General features: G+C 40.3%; 2 protein-coding genes across 3 annotated transcripts; both read right to left on the bottom strand.

Moving 5' to 3' along the window:
• Positions 1-181: 181 nt before the first annotated feature.
• LOC119126846 (long-chain fatty acid transport protein 1-like) lies at positions 182-7,649 on the bottom strand. 2 transcript variants are annotated; one of them, XM_037258321.1, is made up of 14 exons: positions 7,535-7,649; positions 7,291-7,473; positions 7,061-7,199; positions 6,655-6,910; positions 6,193-6,360; positions 5,219-5,288; positions 4,716-4,807; positions 4,436-4,545; positions 4,140-4,349; positions 3,938-4,064; positions 3,702-3,839; positions 2,625-2,789; positions 2,212-2,358; positions 182-2,120 (listed from the first exon to the last, which is right to left on the bottom strand). In XM_037258321.1, exons 2-14 carry the CDS (start codon positions 7,437-7,439, stop codon positions 1,963-1,965), a joined length of 1,929 nt encoding a protein of 642 aa, XP_037114216.1. In that variant the 5' UTR covers positions 7,440-7,473; positions 7,535-7,649; the 3' UTR covers positions 182-1,962. The 2 variants fall into 2 exon arrangements, with proteins under 2 accessions (XP_037114216.1, XP_037114208.1); XM_037258313.1 differs by having other exon boundaries at positions 7,296-7,473.
• A 589-nt stretch (positions 7,650-8,238) lies between these two features.
• On the bottom strand, positions 8,239-19,382 carry LOC119126084 (adhesion G protein-coupled receptor E5). Its single transcript, XM_037257126.1, has 17 exons — positions 19,204-19,382; positions 16,313-16,387; positions 15,889-16,038; positions 15,696-15,815; positions 14,699-14,842; positions 14,582-14,625; positions 14,233-14,343; positions 13,997-14,150; positions 13,807-13,926; positions 12,915-13,114; positions 12,608-12,766; positions 12,259-12,453; positions 11,163-11,380; positions 10,916-11,074; positions 9,933-10,101; positions 9,612-9,710; positions 8,239-9,533 (listed from the first exon to the last, which is right to left on the bottom strand). Exons 1-17 carry the CDS (start codon positions 19,235-19,237, stop codon positions 9,492-9,494), a joined length of 2,193 nt encoding a protein of 730 aa, XP_037113021.1. The 5' UTR covers positions 19,238-19,382; the 3' UTR covers positions 8,239-9,491.
• Positions 19,383-21,080: the final 1,698 nt, after the last annotated feature.

Here is a 21,080-nt window from a genome sequence, read left to right as displayed (position 1 = left end):
TTGAATCTCTACAGCCAACACACAAAACAGGCCCGGGTACCAAAATGCACAGCCCACCTCTATTAAACATTGGTTTGAAATGTGCTTTCTATTTCAGCTCTTCGACAGCATCATTTTTGGAGCTCATTCTGGTCAAAGCCAAGAGGGAGTAACTTGATGACACAGCTAACAACGACTTGTATTTTTTTTTCTGTTTAACAATTTAGTATTTGGAGCTGATGGAAGTAAATTCAATTTTGCTGCCAGTTTTGAAAGACTAGTAAGGTAATGATACAGACATCAAATTGCCCTCAGAAAAAAAGTCAACCCACCACGACAGGGTCAATTGTACAATGTGCATACACTTTGAACATCCAACTTTTTATCTTGCCATCAGTGACTACCACACAGCTTGAAAAAAAAACTTTCAGATGGATTTCCATTAATACATGTAACAGCAGTCCTACTAAATAAACTCCCAAATTTTCCATGCTTTCATTTGGTACATTCCATCAAGCCAAATGAAAGTGGCTCCACATGTATTACCCACTACCAGTTACCCCTTCCAATCCTCTCTGTTTCATTTCCTGATGATGAGTCACAGCCTGCATGATCCCTTGAGCCTCAAAGCAGTGAGAAGTTTTCATGTAAACAATATGCAGACGTAGTAGTTTACCTCTGTAGCCACAGCTGGCTGCAAGAAGAAATGAATTGTTATGCTTTGCCTCTTATGTCTTGGTAGATTCTCTGGTATCCAGGACATGATAATGCCCATTTGTGTTTTCATAACAGACAATATCCTCAAAAGTTGAAGCATGACAATTGGTTTTCATGGTTGTTGTCAAATCAATTTTTCAGGATATTGTTTGCTATGAAAGCATTCTGTTGCAAAATGATGAAATGCGTCTTTCACATCAAAACAAAATTATTGTATTACTGTGCAGACTGACTGTAGTAATTCACTCTATAAAACTTGAAACAGTTGCAAGCACTGACCACAGCATTTTCTTCTAAGGTCCTACTGCCTCCTATCGAACACCATCCACATCATACATACAAATATATTCAGAAGAAAACCAGTTGTGGAGACATATAGTTGTCCCATTAATAGGGATGCACAAAGCCAAACCCAAAGAGCCAGCATACACATGTGCCTTATAATTACTGTGTCTTTGGGTTACAAAGTTGTCACGAAGCCATACAGTTGTACAAAGTTACTAAGTGAGAGCAGATATCTCCAAGAAGCACACAAAAGGAGCTGTTGCATAGCATTTCATCAGAAAGCTTCCCACAGTGACCACAGCTTGGCCCTCTCCTCACCCTCGGAAAATACATATTGCACGCAGATGGCTTTCCATAAATCTGTTAATTAATACAGTATTATGGAAGGGCTCCTGTGTTCCTCCTCACAAATGTAAATCAAAATTTGCAATGGATTCTTCCAGCTATATGGGAACAAGTTGGGAGAGGGAGGCTATTTTTTGTCCCAGGATGACTGTGACTCACGCATAAAACAAAGTCAGTCATCCAGGCATGATTTGGTGAGATTGGTCGAGAAGAGAACCCCTTGCCTCAACCTTCTTTCACGCCTTTGGAGTGAATCACCTTTAGAAACAATCCTGGAAGAGTGAAATCTAGTATAGTCTCTAATTGAAGAAAACTCCATATTTGTGTCCAAATACTTTAGTTCATAAGACGTCGTTCCATTGTCATTTTGCGGGGGTTCTCCTATTGACCACTAGATGATGCCAAATTACGAATAATCACAAAAACTGTTGTGTCATGTATGTTTGTGTTTCATTTAATTTCAATTTCGCCTTAAAATGCTTAAATCTATGATGTAAGGCCTGTATTTTTCGTTAGTGAGGCTAAATGTAACGTTTCTCTCTAAAACTATACGCCAAATCCTTTTTTTAATTTATTTTTGGTCCCCAGTTAGGATACAAAAATTTATTTTCCATGACCAACAGTGTATCTGTCTCTTCATAGACGGACTTGTCCCTCCAGGATGGAGTCATATAGTTCATCAGTGAGCGCCTCATAACACCTAACAAGGCTGTTGAGAAAATAGATCTTTTCTGTGGAGTTTTGTAATTTGTACGCTTCCTTCTGTAGCCGCATCTTCTGAAACTTGAAGGTGCCTATAATGGTCGAGCAGTAAAACAAGTTTGTGAGATTTCTTCCCCCAAAAAAGTGCGTTTTGTATTATTTGGGTTTCCACTGGCGACTCACCTGTGGTGTCCACAGCTGGCATAAGTCGAAGGAAGACCGGACGAGCGTAAGGGGCAAGGGCTTTTTGGACAGAGGACAAGAAGTCATCAAGATCAAACTGGCCTTCTGCATGTGCTATTGCTGCCATACAAGCCTTTCCTTCCACACCTGTATACACACATTCACAAGTTGTGACAAGAAAGCTATGAAAACTAGCACCTGGAAAATATGACCTGAAAAATAAAAAAACAAATAAAGTGATGCATAAAGTTTTAGTTAAATTCTATAACATATATGGTTTTACAGTGAACAAGGGACAGCATCTATTGCTCAGTAATTCCTTCTTCAGTTGCATAAATCTCATGACGCATTATTGCTGGATTTATTCCAATATTGTGATATTACAGTCGTATCATAAAGCCACGCCACTCCACCTGGCACGCAAACTCCATAGACGGCAACATCGGTATGTCCCAGCAGGCCACTGAGGACTCCCTCCACCTCTGTGGTGGAAACGTTCTCCCCTCGCCAGCGAAACGTGTCGCCGCAGCGGTCCCTGAAGAACATGTAGCCATAATCATCCATCACCAGTATGTCACCTGAAAGAAAACAAGAGGACACAAATAGAAAAGAAAGAAAAAACAATAGTTAAAGAAAACTAGAGGACATGATTATTACAAACAGAAAAGAAAGAAAAAACAATATTTGAAGGTTGTATTTTCCTTCAAAAACAAATCTGAGTATTTTTTTAAAATTTTGGACTCATTGCTACTACATGTGTGTTTCACGTAATTAGTTCTTGGCCTATCATGTCAGGTTTAGTCCTCCAGGTGCCATCGTCTCATGAAACACATACAAGACATGTAGTCACGTCTTGATGTGCACTATAAAATAGAAATCACGGTGACAAAACACTTATTAATGTAATAGCCTATTAGGGATTGGCTGAACCCAGACTGGACAATTGCGTAATTCCAAGCGTAGTTCCAAACAGTTTTCCTTTTTGTTACCAGTATAAAAAGCAAGGTCCATAAAAGCATGCTTGGATGCCTTTGGTGTGGGCAAACTTGAGAGCCTTGCCTTTTGACACCATCAGTAAAAAAAAAAAAAAAAAAAACTTTGGGACAAACTAGAACAAATATTGGCCATCAGCCAACACCAATGATTTTTGATGAATGTTACCGATCTTGTTTGTTATTGGGGAAACATCTTTGTTCCTGGTCTGCTATACATAGTAGACTTATTACCAATAACTAATCATCCAAATGTTTTATTTCCTTCTGTTACGGTATTTTTGATTTTGCTGAGCTCACATTATTCCTACTTTTGTGTAAATTATCATTGTCTGTATCACGGTTCAACTCATAAGATGCTGATCTATATACCACAGTGGTGGGAAACATGTTATCACATGTTATCTGTGACCACATGCTGTGAATCATCCTCACTTGTCTCTAGACGCGTCAAACACGTCATTTATGTGACTCAGCAAATGAAAAACTGCATCATGCCTGAGACATAGGCTGAGTCTCCCGTCTCGAAGACATTGTGTGCTATTTTCTGAGTGGTGGAATCCTGATCAGCATAGCCATCGAATCTCCTGAGTGGATCCTTCTCATTGATGCAGCCCACTAACATTCCTGGTTCACCTGGGCTCAGACGGACAAAAGATGAGAGAAGTTGATGTTTTCAAGCTCATCACAGCTTGTTTTGCTTGCCCATAGCGTGGTCATGTTTTCAAGGTTACCAGGTTGACAAGGTATACAGAGTCCCTGCGCATCTCTGAGCAATTCCCTGCTGTCTTCCTTCATCCTGACCAGTCTGATGGGGTAAAGGTTTGGCAGGATGCGACTGTGGAAGCCACATGCGCCCACCTGAACAAGAAAACAATATTAATAACATGGCATATGAAAGGAGAGGCAAAAAGGATGAAATGCGCAGAAGTTGACCTTTCCATCAATGTTGATGAGGCTGCAGTTGCACTCTGTGGCTCCATAAAATTCCCCAACACGTTTTATTCTGAATCTCCCAACAAACTCCTCCCACACGGATGGACGGAGACCGTTACCAATGGCGACACGGACCCGGTGATGCTCCTCAGATGAGTGAATGGGCTGGGCTAATAAGTATCGACAAATCTCCCCGATATATTGGATGACCTGCACGTACAGTACAAGAGTTGAAACTCCATTAGAATGAAGACATTTTCTGCAAACAGTTATTAGAAATGAGATCATGTACTCACTGTGCAGTTGTGCTTAACACAATCATCCCAGAACCTGCTGGCTGAAAACTTACTTCTGATAACAACCGTCAAACCAAAGAGCAAACATTGACCTGCACCCATGATAGTTCCTGCAAGCCCACAAATTGAACTGTTTAGCGACTGTGAACGACAATTATTTCAAACTACAGTTCAACAACCTACTTTAACATGTACAGAAAGTATATTTTGGCCATTGTCTCATACAAAAAGAAAATGTTCAGATAAAAAAGCCAGCAAGTAATGTGCAAAATGGACTAACCTGCAGAGTGGTATAGAGGAAGACAGTTGTAGATTACATCATCACGTTGTAAACCAAAAGCATGAAAGCCAAACGCAGCAATGCGGTAATACCTAAGGAAAATATTTATTGCAAGCTTAATCAGAATACCTTTGCAAAAAAAAAAAATCTTGTAAGTATGATATGGTGATACGCGGTTATTTATTTTTTTGGTTCACTGGAATCATGACGCATTGAAATTGTTTGTTTACATGTGATTATGATCTTACTCAATGTTCATCCAACCTTTTTCTCTACCGCTTATCCTCACTGGGGTGAGCTGAAGCCTGTCTCAGCCAACATTGGGCAAGAGGCAGGGTAAACTCTGGACTGGTCACCAACCAATCACAAGGCACATTTAGACAAACAACCAACGCTGCTAACTTTGAGGCAGTTTTGATAAGCATAAGAACGGTGGCCTTCAACATTCAAGCACGAGAACAACTCCAGGACACATTTCTGTCAACTCTGATGTCTATACTCACCGACTATGCACCACCACGGCTGCTTTTGGCATTCCTGTCGTACCAGAGGTGTAAATGTAGAAAAGTCTGTCTGCAAGCCATGGAAGGGAAGAGAAGGAAATACAAGTGAGCCCACAATAAACCTTGAATATGTTTTCAAAATTCAAACTTTTTCCCCAGTAAATCTTGCAATCAGTTTATTCGGTGTTCTATAGCTCGCTTCATCTCATCAAGAAATTCTGGACAACAGTGTGCTTCAGTGTGGAAGTATGGGGGAGCCCTGACCTCAATCCCATCAAACATCTGACCTGCACCAGCGAGCCATTGGGCCCTCTTTTAGGTGACCTGACAGATGTTCAATAAAAAATCCCCACAAGCATTTTTCAACTCCAGAAGAGTGGAAGCTATTAAAAAAGGGGAGCAATTCAACTCTCTTGAAACCTTTGTGTGGTATACAAGCAGACCTCCCCCATCATTCCTTTACAAGTGTGCCTCACTGTCAATACACCCCAAATGTTTCTGACAGGGTATGCAAGCAAAGACTTGACAAGCACTAAGTTTGGAATGCTGTGAGGGAGGGGTCAAAATAAAAGAAAAACACTAAATACATATATACATATACATACATACATATAATAAATAATAGAAAAATGTAGATGAACATGAATATGAACAAGAAATAATGAAGAAATGCCAAGTTCTTGTGACAAATTGCTCTGGTGTGGTCTGTGTGTGTGTGCGTGTGTGCGTGCGTGCGTCTGTGTGTGTGTGTTTGAGCTTATACGTGCGTCCATGCATGTGTGTGTGCATGTTTGCTATGCGTGCAAAAACTTGCTTTGCAAAAGGAAGGTGTTGCAATTCCAACTTAGTGACATTTATGATATGTAATAGCAAGATACAGCAACGCAATCGTGCCCTAAACTTGACACACACACACACACACTCGCTCGCTCACTCACTCACTCAGTCACTCACGTACACTGTAAAAGACTCACCATTGAATGTCTTGTTGAGTGTGTAGCTGGGTGGGTGCTTGTGTGAACGTGCCAGCACTTCATCCAGATCTGCAGCCTTGAGACAACAGATCTTCTCCTTATCTGCCTGTTCACCGGTCCAAAACAATAGCATGTCGCAATGCAGAGAGCCTCGCACTGCAAAAATAGCTGAAACAAAACCCAAAGTCATTTCCAATCAGGCCACAGCATTAGGTACACCTGCACCTGAGATTCAAGATAAGTTCTGTTAGACATTTGCGTTGGTAGCATAACTTATTCATGTTGAGAGTGATGTGAAACACGAACAGCTCTATTTTTATAAACAGCTGTGCTGTGGTGCAAATGCCTGCGGATCTTTATTTTCACTGTTTTCCAATTCCGATTCATACTGCTCTCATATTGGATTGCAATCGATTACGTACAGGATGAAGCGGCCTGTGAGTGTATCCTCTACTTTCCCACCTTCAGTTAGCTCGCTTCCAAACACCAACGCACGGGCCCCGGACACACTAACACAGTGCTGCAGTGATTTCAGTCGCAGGTTGTAGTTGATAAAAGCAGCCTCCACTCCCACCATAGCGAGACCTAACCACAGCGCCACCAATAACAGACGACTTTCCATGTACAATGCCACGACGTCCCCCTCCGCCCATCCTCGTGCCAATGCCCAGTGAGCAACAGCGTGGCACTGCTCCTGCAGGTCCCTGAAAGTCCAGACCTGGAAATAACCAAATGAGGGTTAAGTACACTCAATTATAACTGTGATAATGAAAAAGATGGCATAGCCACCAATCTGATTGGCAGACGGTGCAGACACAAATATACCATATAAACAAGGAATTTGAAACATAAATGTCACAATGCTCACCTCTCCTGTGGGCTCGTGGATAAGCGCTGGTTTGTCCGGGTGCTTTGCGACCGTCTTGGCAAACAAGGTGGGAATTGTTCTCCTTTTTCTGGCAGCTTGGTACATTGCAAACTTCACTCGCAGTATAACAATCAGGCATCTATCAGGAAATGATAAAGGAGGAATGTGAGTTAAGTGGACTGTAGGAGGGGAATCGATTAGAAGGAAGAAAATCATTATGATTAGAGTACATTACAGGACGTCTCTTTTGAAGGTATGTAGCGCCACATGTACAAACTTCCAAGGGGCGCGACAGGCTATGAAGATTCCAAGCACAGCCAACATGGTTATGAGACATGACGAGGGCAGCGACAGTAGAGCTCCCGACATAGTGAGACATCCAATGACAACACTGACAGGATGCATGGTGGTATCTGTTATGGCACAATCAGGCATCACTTACACAGCAATATTATGTGGTGAAAGGGTGCTCACCTGTAGTGCAAGGAGTGACCAAACGACTCGGACGTTTTGCAGTCAGATGTTTGCAGCTCAATCGTGTCAAGTAAAATGCCTGATGAGCACACCGAGGGAAGAGCAGGTTGGAGCAATGAGCCCTACGTCATTGCAGCTCTGCCCTCGGTGTGATTCACTGTCTTCAGAGCAGAACCATGTCAGTCATTCCTATTTGCCAATTTGTACAAGTGAAATATGTATCTGGTAACTAACATGAGACTTTAAAAGTAGTGATGATCGTCAAACAATCATCTAACTCATATTTTGTATTATTGAGAGAAAGTTTGAAATATTTATTATTATTATTATTATCACCATTATTATTATTTTTATTACTATTACACTGAGTCTCCTGAAACTGTCAGCTCAGGAATGCGTTTACTGTTTGCACAGCCTATCACTCTGATATATGTCATGCATGCTTTCATTTGTGTGATGTGGTTCCCTGTGGTGTTTGCAACAAATATTTTACTGCAGCAGTGGGTACACCCTGTTGTTGATATCAAGATGATATTATTATTGCTCAAACACTGAAAAGAGTTCTCGAAAGAGCGCGTTTTATCCTGCAGATCGTCCGAAGTAAAAGAGGAGAGCCCACTTGCAATGAGGTACACACTTCAAGTAGATATTTTAATAAAGTATCCGGTGCCTATTCTTTTTAAGATAGGAGTACCAAAACAACGATGTAGAAAAATAGGTTTATATACATCATAGTTAATCGCCATAATCTTACATTCAACAGGTGCAAGAAAACACAAAGCTATACATGAATAAAAAATGGTCGGAAAAAAAGTAGCCAAACATCAAACTACAGAGCAGTTGTCAAATACACCAAGAGGTGTTCACGACAAAATGTGAATGTAAACAAAAATACAGGCCAACACCGTTTACAGGAGGAAGCTTGTCCGACTCTTGTTTTAACAGCCATAAGAGGATTCCTTTCTATAAATTACGATAACTTCACATCAAATAAAATGTTCGAAAAGACGGGATACTTTTCAAGTCATAAAGCATGTTCAATGAAGACAAAGTGTGCTGAAATTGTTTAAGGTTCGCACTGCTCCCTAACTTGAATCCTTACAGTAACCATGAAGCAAAGCAGTGAGCAGCAATAATGACATGACAATGTGGAATTTAATCCCACAAACAATTTCAATAACAGGAAGCTGCACAGTCATCAAACGGGTGGGTCGGAGTTCGGTATCTCTCAAGAAATCTTTTTGGAAAAATGTCCAATCAACCAGTGTCATAAAGTCAAATGCAAACCTAAATAGAGTCTTCTAAGTGATTCGAATAGCTATTTTGTTTGACAATTGTATCTTTATACTCTTGCTTGGTTCTGTATTTCATCACACTGAAGGCCCACATGAGGTTTGCATGAACCCGACTTGGGACAGTTCATGAGTTACGTTCAATATTAGTCATTTGTTTTCTCTCCCATAAAACGAAACCCATACAGTGAAATACAGTGCATGAAAGCTCTCGAAATGGCCTATTCGCTTTAAATATTTTACTTGGGAAATGTCCATCCAAAACTCCATAATGTCTTTTCTAAGCGGAACTAAAGCCAAACAATTCAAAGAGAATACAGCTTATATAACGAGACAGTTATGTTCAAAATGATGCAACAGAAAGCAACTTTCCCAAATTGTTCTTCATAACTACTATTAACCTCGGGCCTACTTCATAGCTGTTGAGGCCATAATTCATTATTTAAAAACATGACCATGATTGATACAAATTTTATGACATGATACAACTTTTCACTCTGAATAACGCTTCGTCTTTTCTATTCACGTGAAACACAAGCTTTGACCCAAAAGCATCATGTGGTTGCCTTGGCTCATGGGTATTAAACAAAGTAAAGGTTGATTTTGTGGATTTAAAATCTAATAATAGCTTCATTTCTTTTGTTGGGTTGACTACAGAGAATGATTCAAATGTGGGATTCTCCAGTGTTCTGTCCACTCCGAGAACCCTAAAAGAATAGAGACAAAATATTAGTGCTGAGTGTGTGTGTGTTGGGAGTAGTCGGTAGAAGTGACATGATTCTTACTTGTGACTGGCTATTGGATGGATTTGTACTGCTGAAGTCAGAGTATCTTTTCTTTGGAGTGCAGATGCAGGAGAAAAAGTTGTAGTACTCCTCTCTAACCTGCAGAGAGCAACAGAAAACAATGAGGAAACTTCATTACAGCATAAACTGTATGTACAGTATTGTATACTGTCAAGAAAAAAAATGATCGCACAATTTTCTGTGATTAGACATGAATCATTATTAAAAGTTTTCTGTAATAATTAAATAGAATTGTTGTCATATACTGACTGACTGGCTGAGGCTACATATGTACTGTATACAGCAGAGTATGAACTCTACCTGTTTAGATAGGAGGCAGTGCATGATGAAGACAAGTGCTCCCTGTAGGCTGTTTAAAATGGTGAATATGTATTCGACCGCTGTGTTGCCTTTGCGAAACAGGAAGGCTCCAAACACCCACAGAAGTCCCAGAATGCACATCTGAGCAATGGCGGTCACTGTGAAAGCTCTGCAGAGGAAATCAGACAGTTGGCATGAATGCAAATGCAACACTATCCGATGAATTGCTCCATTTTGTCGAAAAAGGAGCACTATTGAAAGCATTGGTGGAGCAAGTTGCGTACTGCTTTACTGCTTGTTGAAAGATTCAAATGAATGATAGTGGAAAACAGATTGAGCTCTTTGCAGTAGGCTGGCTAGTTATTAATTTGCATACATCAATAAGAGAGACCAGATGTAAATGTCAAAGAAAATAAAACCCTACTTTACAACTGTCATTTCTTTACCCATCTCAAGGGACGGTCATTTTGCCACTTGCTGTTGACTGAAAACAGTATCACAGTTGCCAGGTCTCAGGTCACAATCAATCACGGCTGGAGCTGAGCTGTGATGGACATTTATTTTTCCCGAGAGCTATGTTTCAAAATAGTCTTGGCAACATTCTTGAAGCCAGAGGTCACAGCTAGATCAGAACAAGGCTGCAGGGGTGTCCAACTACGAGTGTGCCCACAGTAGCACAGTAATTAATTGTGACCTTGTCAGTCATGACCTCTGTCTCTGTTGTTCTTCCTTGGACATGGTGGTTTTGGCAAAACAGAGGGACAAAAAGGAAAAAAAAATACCCATTTGGAGTCCAGACGGACTTGGCCAGTCCTTTGTTTTTTTTTGGGGTTGCCGTTTCATTTAGAAGCTGAATTTTGTATTTACTTCTGTTATCTTTGTGAGGTATCAAAATTGGTTTGTAACATTTAAGTGCTATAAATGTGCAAATAAAAATCTGTAATCAGGGTGGGGGGGTTATAAAAGAAGTTGAGCGCACTGACTTTAATTTGTTGAGCTTGGACAGATCCGGGTTAAGGCTGCTGAACTTCTGGGCCAGCTTCCAGACGGTGATGATGAAGAAGAAAACATTGAGGAAGATGATGACGCACACAGGGCCGTAGAAGCTCCAGATGAGGCCGTCTTTGAGGGACAGCCAACAGCTGCAGTGAAGAGATGGGAATGACAGTTTTAAGTAAAAGCAGAGCTCGCTGTGCGCTTTACGTTTGATCCTTTTCCAAATACACTTACTGCTCCTCAGTTCCATATCCTTTGGGTCTAATGATGGCAGTTACAATGACAACAACCAAGGGTGCCCCGTAGCCGAAGAGGAATAAGTAGAGGGGCCGAAGAGTGGCATTGAAAACCAGGACCACCATGCGGTACAGCTGCACCCCCTCAAGCAACATCCATGCAAACACTCCCAGGAAGAAAAGATGGAGCATGGCAGCAATAAACCTGCAGCCTCCCTGTAATGCAATATAAACAAATGAGGAACGGAAGTTGCATGGAGCGCAGATGAACCAAATGATTCCTACTGTGTTTATAAGAGCTGGGCTAACCTTATAAAGACAGCGCTTTGACTTGGTTGCTGTTGTTAGTTTGTATACCCAATTAGAAACATAAGATGGGGTCAGAAAGTCTCTGATGTTTTTTATTCGATTATATTCATCATGTATGACTGTCAAGTCATAATCACTGTTTTAAAATGCGACAAAAGTTTTTTTTTTTTAGAGGACTTTCAAACTCACCCTTTATAATTTCATTTACCTTTTGTATTCAGTATATTTTATTGGATTATTATTTTAGTCCCCGATCCAAGCAAAATATTAGTGATTTGCAAAGATAAATACATGTTTACTTTTTAGGAATGAAATGTCTGCCTCACTTTTTATAAAGATGTAGGCATCCTATGTTACTGTACTTTAATGTTGTTGATATGGAGGTACTTGGCCCTTTTGGTTTGATGATATCTGGTGTCAAAATTTAGAGAAACCACTGCATGATAGCAATTACCAGAAAGCTACAAGTATACAGAATGACATCAGTACAATCTGACTGGACCACTAAGAAATTGCTGGTATTGTAATGATAAATCAGTCAATTGACTTATCTAGTTGTCTTAAATTCAAATTAAAGTCCATTTTAATAGAGGAGCAAGAGCATCATGAACGTCATACGATGCTCTAATGTCGCACCGAGATGAGTTGTTATGTTAATAGCTGACTTCTGCTATGCAGTATGTAAACAATGAAGGCAGCCTCTTCACAAATTCATCAAGCTGAGGGCCCCGTCAGATTATTGCCTTCCATGGAAACAATGTTTCTATCCGCTTGGGCAAACATACCTCGGGTTTTGTTTGAGAAATGCCGACCAGGAAGATGAGATCAGCGATGAAGAGGCAAATACAAAGATGCAAGTGGATGGTTGTACGTGTCCCGTGTATGGAGCGGCAGAACTTGAAGGTCAGGATGCAAAAACTCAGACACAGCAGGGAGAGGATCAGTCCAATCTTTGTTATCAACTGGATGGCAAAGGATTGCTGGAGGGGAAATTCCGACAGTGAGAAATCATTTCAAAACATCTAATTATTATAGAGAGGGTTCTTAGACTTCCTTGAGCTTTAGACAAACGTATTGAGGCCACCAGGTGGGGCATGTATGCATATTTTATAGGGTGCGTTTCTTGTTTCTTACATCGACGGGATAGTGCGCCATCAGCACGGCGAAACTGCTGAGATGTTCACATCGGCACATTGTGTGCGTGGCATTGGATTTCTGTTGATAGCAACCATCTGTGGCCCAGGCACCTCTGTCGTTCCAGTAAGCACAGATGTAGCTTGCCTCCGATTTGTTCTAAACCACACGAGCAAAACCAGAAGATCTTTGGCTTTACCACATGGCACAGCTCATGATTGCAGTGATTAAAGCAGGGCTGGTTTGCCAATTTCTATTAGACACTCAGGAGGTTCTGGGTTTGAAACTCAAGTACTGATCTACATACCTGGAGATGTTTGAGTGTGAGGATGACTGGGTGGCTCAGGTTCTGGGTGGATGGGTTCGACACCACAACAGACACAACCCGGGAGAAGATTTCGAAAGTCGGTTCAATGCCATCTTTTTCAAATCCTTGGAGCTTGTCAAAGGAGTGGTTAACAGATCTTTCCAGGTTATGGTAGCTCAACAAGGCAGCCATAGCAAAGCCTAGAAGAAAACACAAGCAAAATAGATATGGATGAGCATTTATCTATTAATCAGAACAATTACCTCCAACAAACATAGGAAGCAACTTATGCAATGTCTTATTGTTTTTAATGTTGTTCGGCATTTTGGAAAAACTACCATCATGATTTCTCAGTGACTGAAATTATGTTTATCTTACTTTTTTGCTCCAGTTCAAATGTATGCGAGTATTATTATTATTGCATTTGGATGCAAATGGACAACATTAAAAGGACATTAACATCCATCTATTGTTGTCCATAGCACTTGTCGTCTTTAGGAGGGCAGGGAAGCTGGAGTCAGCCTACTTTGAGTCAGTGGCGGGCTACACTAATCAATCGCAGGGCACATTTCAAAACAAGTAATAACACATTTTCTAATATGGGTCTTTAAAACAAAGCATACTGTACTTTGAGTACTAACTGCCAAAACCTTTGACCAATTCTAATAAACTTTAGCGAGATGACACACGAGCCCAAAAAAAAAGTGTTGCTGTTTAATGAGAACTGGATAAAGATGAGGCTACAGGATTTTTTTTTTTTTGAGTTACTGTGCCCTCAATGGAAATAAGTAGAGTGCCATGACCTTTTTTTTTTACTGCTAACAATTTGGTCTTGGCGGAGATCTATTGTGGTGATTATTTCTTCTTGCAAGAAATAGGAAGGAAAGTATACCAGGATATGCTCCTGTTCCAGCCGCCGTTGTCCAGTCGGTGTCAAGCGTAGAGTTTTCAGTCCCCAGATGAATCGGTCCAGTGGGCGGGGAGGTTCCCCTCTCTACAGCGATCGCCACAGCTACTCAAACAAACAGTTCTCTTAAAGCCGGTAGTCCACCCGTGGTGTTGTATCACACTGGCGAATTTACCTGTCTCATTGGAGCCCATCGAGATATGGTCGTCTCTGAGTAGTGGGCCAATGAACCTGATGGAGTTTTCCATTGTATTTAAAAGCCCATACATGCCTTCACTCGAGTCCATATCGACTGATGATAAGACGGTCTCTGACGCGGTCAAAAGTCTCTATGCACGTTAAAACACACATAAAATAACAGTGTGTGTTTTTTGAATTTACGATGTGTCGACATGTGTTTGCTTTGCTGACCTCCAGTAGCGCATCTCCATCGGCCTTGCCGCCGTTGCTCATATTTGGGTTAGAGAGAACCATGCAGCTGTTTCTCATTATGGATAGCAGATCTGCCAAGCCACTGTAATGCTGTGAGAGGACACGATAATAATGCTATTCAGCTTTCAACACACCCACTTGAATTTAGACATAAAATAACATCAGGGGTCCAGTGTGTAGAACGCCCCCCCTCCTTTAAATATTCCATCTAAATGATCTGTGCTGTTACGTGCTATGCGCTTGTGCATTTTGTTTTCCTTTCTTTCCAACAGATGTGCTATTTACCAAAATTGAACTAGACTGTAGTGAAAATAAATCAATGATTTACCTGCACAGCTACACTTTCGGAATCAAAGGTTTTGCAATCCAGTTCTGGAGGGAAAAGGTATAAAGTTTCAGTGGGAGCACATAGGTTATGAAATATTAATAAGATACAAACACTCACTTGAGCATGGAGTCCTTTCATTTCCATAATTAGTGTATCCTTTTGCACACTCGCACCAGTAACTTCCATTTATATTTTTACAACTTCCTTTACTTCCACAGAGGTCTTCTTTTCGATTCTCAGATATTTCGCATTCATCGATGTCTGATGGGAAGAGAAACAGACAGTTTCCAATGCCAAAATTAGATACGCCTGCACAACCAGTAGTGGGTTAGGGTTAGGGTTAGGTTAAGAGTTGGGTTGGGCTCAGTTGGAGTTACTTCATAAATGTACAAAACTAGATTTTTATATTTATTTTTCAGTATTTATTTTCATTTTGTACTTTTACTCCCTATATCTGAAAGCAGACATTCTACTCAACAAAATATGCTTGCTACTTTTGTCGACCTACACGGATGACCGCAGGATGTAAGAAAATATAACTTGCAAAAGGGAAAGTCCATTGCTATTTTGGCATTTTATTCCTTGTCAGTTCGCAAAGTGAGCAAAGCTAAGCGTAAATATTGTTTCGATAGCGTAAAAGTCTGATCTGAGACAGTACATTTAATTTGCACTCTCACCATTGAACAGTTGAATGATAATTTTACTTTTATCGGAGTATTTTTTGACACAAATATCTGTATCAGGTATATAATGTGCGTACTTTTACCATCGCTGTGCAAATCAAACAAGGGGAGACACAAGAATATTAAATATATCAAACTGTTTGCCTTAATAAACATTTTAATGTTTTGATCAAGACTTTCAATTCAACATCTACATGTGTGCAAACTGAATACCACCCACTCTGCTGACCACTACAACTGTACGCTTTTCTCCATCTTGGATTAAAGACATACTCAAGGTATTTTAAATCATCGTGTCTAATCGAGTGAATGGAGTGATTTTCTATTTAAACCTCAAACTTACATCCACCAATTCCAGCGTCAAGACTGTGTGGTTATGAAACTACCGCTGTCACACAAAAGGTGGACCCGCAAAACAAGACGGTAATCACCTATGCAGTCTCCATTGCTGTTGTTGGTGTACCCATATTGGCAGACACAGCGAAAGCTCCCAATCAAGTTTTTGCAGTGAGCCATGGGACCACAGATATTGGAGATACACTCATCTTCGTCTAATAAAGGAGTGCAAAAAGACGTGAGTGAGATAAGACAAATCAATGTGTTAGCCTAAACGGGTTCGCTCACCTTCACACTGTCCATTAGTCCCGGTGAAGGTTGTGTTTCTGTTAATGTTGTGGAAACCAGGCTCGCACTGGCAATAGTAGCTGCCGTTTGTGTTGAAGCACTGTGCGTGCTTACCACATAATCCTGGAATTTCCTCACACTCATCCACATCTGGACATTTCAAAAAAGTTAAAGAGTTACTTGTGTATTATTGTCGTCGCATTTTTACTTTTCTTGCAAAAAATATATGAACATGTGGTTGACTACCATTTGTATGCATCAAAGGTCACTTCAAACATTTCTTCGTAAGATAAATGTTTTATGATGGCAGTTTATCCTTCAAGAAAGATATTTTCTACACCACACTGGACATACTATGATATTAGTAACCTTAGGTAAAGAGATATTGAGGAGATTTGGAACCAAGCAGAGTCAGGTTTCTTACCAACACATCGGTTTTCTTCCTTGGTCATGCCACGGTCACACTGAGGCATGCACTTTTTCAATGTGCACATGAAACCTGTAGACAAACCATGAGAACTGTTAGTTTTCTGAGTAGAAAACACTCATTTGAGTCACAGGTGTGTGTACCCTGAAAAAAAACATTGATGGTGAGGTGAGGCAGACATTCTAACTACTACTATCAGCCTAATGCTTCCCAAGGAAATCAAAAATGGGAAATAAGATGTTGGCTTCAAGGTTAGTGGGAGACCAACAATGCAGTTCTATTGCTCTTCCTTCCTCTTTTATGCTATTAAATAACTTAAGAGGTGTCAAAATGACTTTACTGATTTTACTTCTGTACTGGTTGTTATAGTGACCATTGCTCCCATGTGAGAGAGAAGAGCTTTTATTTTTGCCACAGACAACACCCCACAATATGCAGTAACTCATGTGAACACTATTCAGTTTTGTTCGGCTTCAATGTACTACATAGAAAGCTGGACTCGAAAGTTCAGTTTGAAAAAGAAATCTGTGCGTACACATTGAAAACAAAAGAAAGAAAACGGTGCTTAAAACAAAAGATTCCAACACCAGGCCCGACTGCGCCAATAGTGTCACAAGAGATTGTCAAACGCAAATTTGTAATTGCGGGGTTCTCTTTTTGACGGAAAGTGGAAACATATTGTGTCTCATTATCATTCACGTGACTGACAGTGTGTCTTCACACATGAGTCGACCTTTCTTGTGAAACCACTTGCATGAAGTGTGTAATGTCCTGTTCCTCTCAAACACCAAAGCAGTTTTATTCAAATTAATGTCACCCTGACTTTCCCAATAATGTGCAATATGCTCACAAACAAACTCGTATTTTATGAGGAGAAACCTAATGATGTAATGGTGAAGTTGAGAATTGTAATTATGGCATCTGTTTATTGTTATTTAGTATGCCTGCAACCATGACAACCTCCCCCGCCACTCAGACATTCGATTAGCCACACAACAGGCATGTAACACAGAATATATTTGTTGCACAAACAGCTCCCCCCCTCATTTACAATGAGCCCCCTGTTTGTGGCAGGGCTGGAGCTCACAGTGCCCCCGTGAAGATAAAATCAGACCGAATTCGAAAGTAAGGGTGCCAAACAGCGTGACAGCCTCCAAGTATATGACTAAAAAACACAAGGGCTGAAAACTAACAAAGTGTGACTTTGATGCAGCTGATCACCAATCAGAACTGTATATGGATTAACATGACCTAGATAGTCCTCACACTTCATATTTTATTGGACTAAAGTTCTGTTTCATTTGCAACCACACCGTGTCAATAGTTCACGACCTGTCACCTCAATGCATATGACTGTGTGACTTCATAATCATAAGACTCTTTTTCACTAATAAAGGGTCATGTGATTTATCGCAATCCTTAGTCACAGCTGATCAAACCACACCTGTTGTTCCTCCTACTCACAAGTGATTCTTTTTTTCTTGAATTTGACAAATTATGATCAATCTAAAACATGAGTAAACTTCTGGGTTAAAAGAATTTTAGGCCTTGTGTCTGATCCATGTGAAAGTATTTGTCGATACAAGACAGCGCAGACAGACACACTTCCACTTTTTATAAACAGCTTCTTAAAATGAAAGACATAGCAAAATACAAGTGCCAAAGGGATTACCTAATATTCCGATTATGGCGTTGTGGTTATTATCCAAGCAGTATTTTCATAAAAGAAAACATTTATTGTTTGAAAGAAGGGAAATCTGCTTATACTATTGAATGATCAGTAAAAAAAAAAAAAAAAAAAAATGTTGGGGGGGGGGGGCAGGACAAGGGAATGGGCCCCAAGCTTTGAGTTTGACATTTGTAACCTAAGAGCATGATTACACTTTGCTATAATTTGACAGGGGGCTTTTGAAAATAAATAATTTCACCTTCTCTAAATTGTAATCGACGATTTTCCAAAGAAAAAAACAAATAAAATATGTGATTATTTTGTGTTATTTCTAACACAACATATTTTGCTCGGATATAAACGAATTTGGCCTTAACTGTTTTTACGCATGTACATCACATGGACATTCAGTGAGTGACAGACAGGAAAGAGAAGCTATTTTTGCTGTTACAAAAATAAAGTGGCCAAACCCTCAATTCCTAACCAGTTGGAAATTATGGCTATTATCGTGCTCTTGTAGCGGAAAATATATATATTGAGCAGTCAGCATATAGCTAGACTAGTTTGTTCCTCACCATGAGGAAACAACTCATTGACTTTGTGAAACTCATGAGAAGTGCGGAACATAAAGAGGATATAATAAAGTATATTAATCCAATTTTAAAAATCTGATTATATGGTCAAATGAAATAATGACATCTTGCCTTCACAACCACATAATAGAAAAGCCATTTTTCACCATGAGGAGTTTGTATTTAGACTGTCGGAGAGCGTAAGTTCAACAGTGTGTTTTATATAGTGGTACAAAAAACTACAGCATCATTCTGAGAGAACTTTTAAATAGTGGAGTTACATATTGGTTGACACATCTCAGCATGATGCAACAATATGGCAATTGTTATCAAGGCTATTTTTAGATATATAAAGATGTTAGGAAAACATCGTCAACATCTACTGTATGTATTGATTCCAGATTCCATCACATCTTTTAGCCTCAGTCTTACAAGGTGTGACCAGTGTGACACTTTGTCATGGCAGTGAGCGAATTAACACGTGATCGTCTGGGCATGAATGAACCATTGACTAGATTAAATGTAAATAGTCGTTCAGAATGTGCGTGTCGGCAAAGGCATCCTAACAACTAAGCCTGTTGAGCTTTTTGGTTTTCCTTTTCATTTCTTCACACTGTTAAACAGTAAAACAATTATGAATGACTTACCAAGAAAAAGCAGAAGTTCTTTTCCTCCGCCCATGTCCAAACAATAAACCTGCAAACTTTGGGATAAGAAATAACTGAAGTCCTCACAGAAGGTTCACAGGAATTGAAAGCGCTTAGACTCCACAAAAGAGTTGACACAAAGAGAAACGCCGGAGTGTGTGAGTGTGTTTGTGTGCATGAGAACCACCAGCAGTTTTTTCCCTCTCAATCTAAACACGCCTCCTCCGGGCCTCCCCCAGCCCTTCTTTTCTCCCCTTTCACACACAGTCTCTCCCTCGTCACTCTTTCCCTTTCTCTCCACCTTTTCCACACAAGCATTTCTCACACTAGCATCGTATCACGTTGCCTGCTGAACCCGCCCGCCTGTGTGTCTTCCACTGCCTACACACATGTTTGTGTGCTCTATTTCAGGACCTATACTGGCCTCCTTTTCTGGGACCCATAGACAGGAGGTGGCTAGTTGAGTCTGAGGAGGAGGATGACTCACGCTCATTCTAAACAGCTGCTTCTTGACTTCCCAGTAGGCAATCGGATGGCCCTTCCCAACTTCCCATCCTCCATCTCCGCCTCCTTGTCCCGAAACATTGGATTTTTCACCAGCCCAATTAAGGTCCTGTTTGTTTTCCCAGCTCCCACACAAGAAGCAAAAAGCCAATAAAAGAGACTAAGGCGTACTTTAAAAAGTGTGTTATATTAAATCGGAATAGGTTTAAAGTTAGTGGGAGGAGTTTTCAATATTGTTTCACTGTATTGTGGATTTTCAACCGTTGTGCTTTTCCCCCCAGAATTCATCGTACTGGATTCTGCCTCGCTTATGTGCGTTACCTCCTGCTTGTTGCTTGTGTAATTCAGTTGTTGATTTTTCTTTTGTTTTGGGGCGTCATTGTGGCTTCCCCCTTACTCAACTGTTCCCTCACTTTAAGTCACTTTTTTTTTTCTAGACTTCTCGTTTTGCTTTCTCTTCACGCTCCAGTTTCCTGTTTCCTTCCTTCTAGCCAAAATGTTTTACATACATAATACAAGTGCTATAGAAAATGGATGCATGAAAGTTTGAGTTCAGAGAAGCAGCCGATAAAAGGGAAAGGTAGGAAAGTGGAAGTGAGTTTAGTGGACCAGTAATCTGGTGTAACGTGAGTAGTTGTGACGATATGGATTTCATGGAAAATATTACTTTGCGGGAGGCAATATTAACGACAAGGGTGCTAAGACAGAGCCCTGGGGAACACTAGTGGAAATCGGGCATTGGATTAGCATGATTTAAACTGAGGGAGAGAGGCAGGATTTGGACCAGTATAGGGAATAATTGCCAGGAGGCTGCAATGATTTGTTATCACATTACAAATACTATTTTTAAAAAATACATACATGCAAACAATTCATCAAGTATATCGCCATTATTTTTAAATGCCAATGTCGTATTAGTCTTGTTCAATAACTGTAACTGAGAACTACTGAGTGTTTTGTTTTCCTTCACATGATGAAACGCATCATGGGTACCTGGGGGAGATTGTTCTGCAACAATCCTTCTTCAAGCCAGTGATTTTTGTTGCTTTAAAAAAAAAAACATTTGGAACAGATTTTTTGTCACTTCCTGTGTGGTATTGCTTGTTGTCATCATATGCAGGTGCAGATTCCGTTTCTTAGTGTGCATTCTCGACTCTGTGGGCTTTCGCTTTTGAATGTTAACATTCCTGGGTCAAAGTACTGATCCAAAACATTCAAACTGAGAGAAATGTTCCAGATATTTTTGGTCCGAATGCATCGAGTGGTGACTTGTGTGACTTTTAACTTTGTAGCCTTCCCAGAAAGCTACAGTTTACTGGAGAATTCTTAGACATTATTCACCATAACGACATTTTACGTTCCTTCAAGTCCAT

The sequence above is a fragment of the Syngnathus acus genome, chromosome 1 (genome assembly GCF_901709675.1).
Source record: "Syngnathus acus chromosome 1, fSynAcu1.2, whole genome shotgun sequence".
Classification (NCBI taxonomy): Eukaryota; Metazoa; Chordata; class Actinopteri; order Syngnathiformes; family Syngnathidae; genus Syngnathus; species Syngnathus acus.
The sequence above is the reverse complement of the archived record's forward strand: the minus strand, read 5'-3'. Positions and strand labels throughout refer to the sequence as shown.

Coding starts and splice junctions, on each gene's coding strand:
- LOC119126084 (XM_037257126.1), bottom strand. CDS start 19,237: ATGGGCGGAGGAAAAGAACTTCTGCTTTTTCTTG. Junction 16,388..19,203: donor AGAACTTCTGCTTTTTCTTG/GTAAGTCATTCA, acceptor GTTTGTCTACAG/GTTTCATGTGCACATTGAAA. Junction 9,711..9,932: donor ACTGCCTCCTATCTAAACAG/GTAGAGTTCATA, acceptor TGCTCTCTGCAG/GTTAGAGAGGAGTACTACAA.
- LOC119126846 (XM_037258313.1), bottom strand. CDS start 7,465: ATGCATCCTGTCAGTGTTGTCATTGGATGTCTCACTATGTCGGGAGCT. Junction 4,546..4,715: donor TCCTCTATACCACTCTGCAG/GTTAGTCCATTT, acceptor GTGGGCTTGCAG/GAACTATCATGGGTGCAGGT. Junction 2,121..2,211: donor GCCAGCTGTGGACACCACAG/GTGAGTCGCCAG, acceptor CGACCATTATAG/GCACCTTCAAGTTTCAGAAG.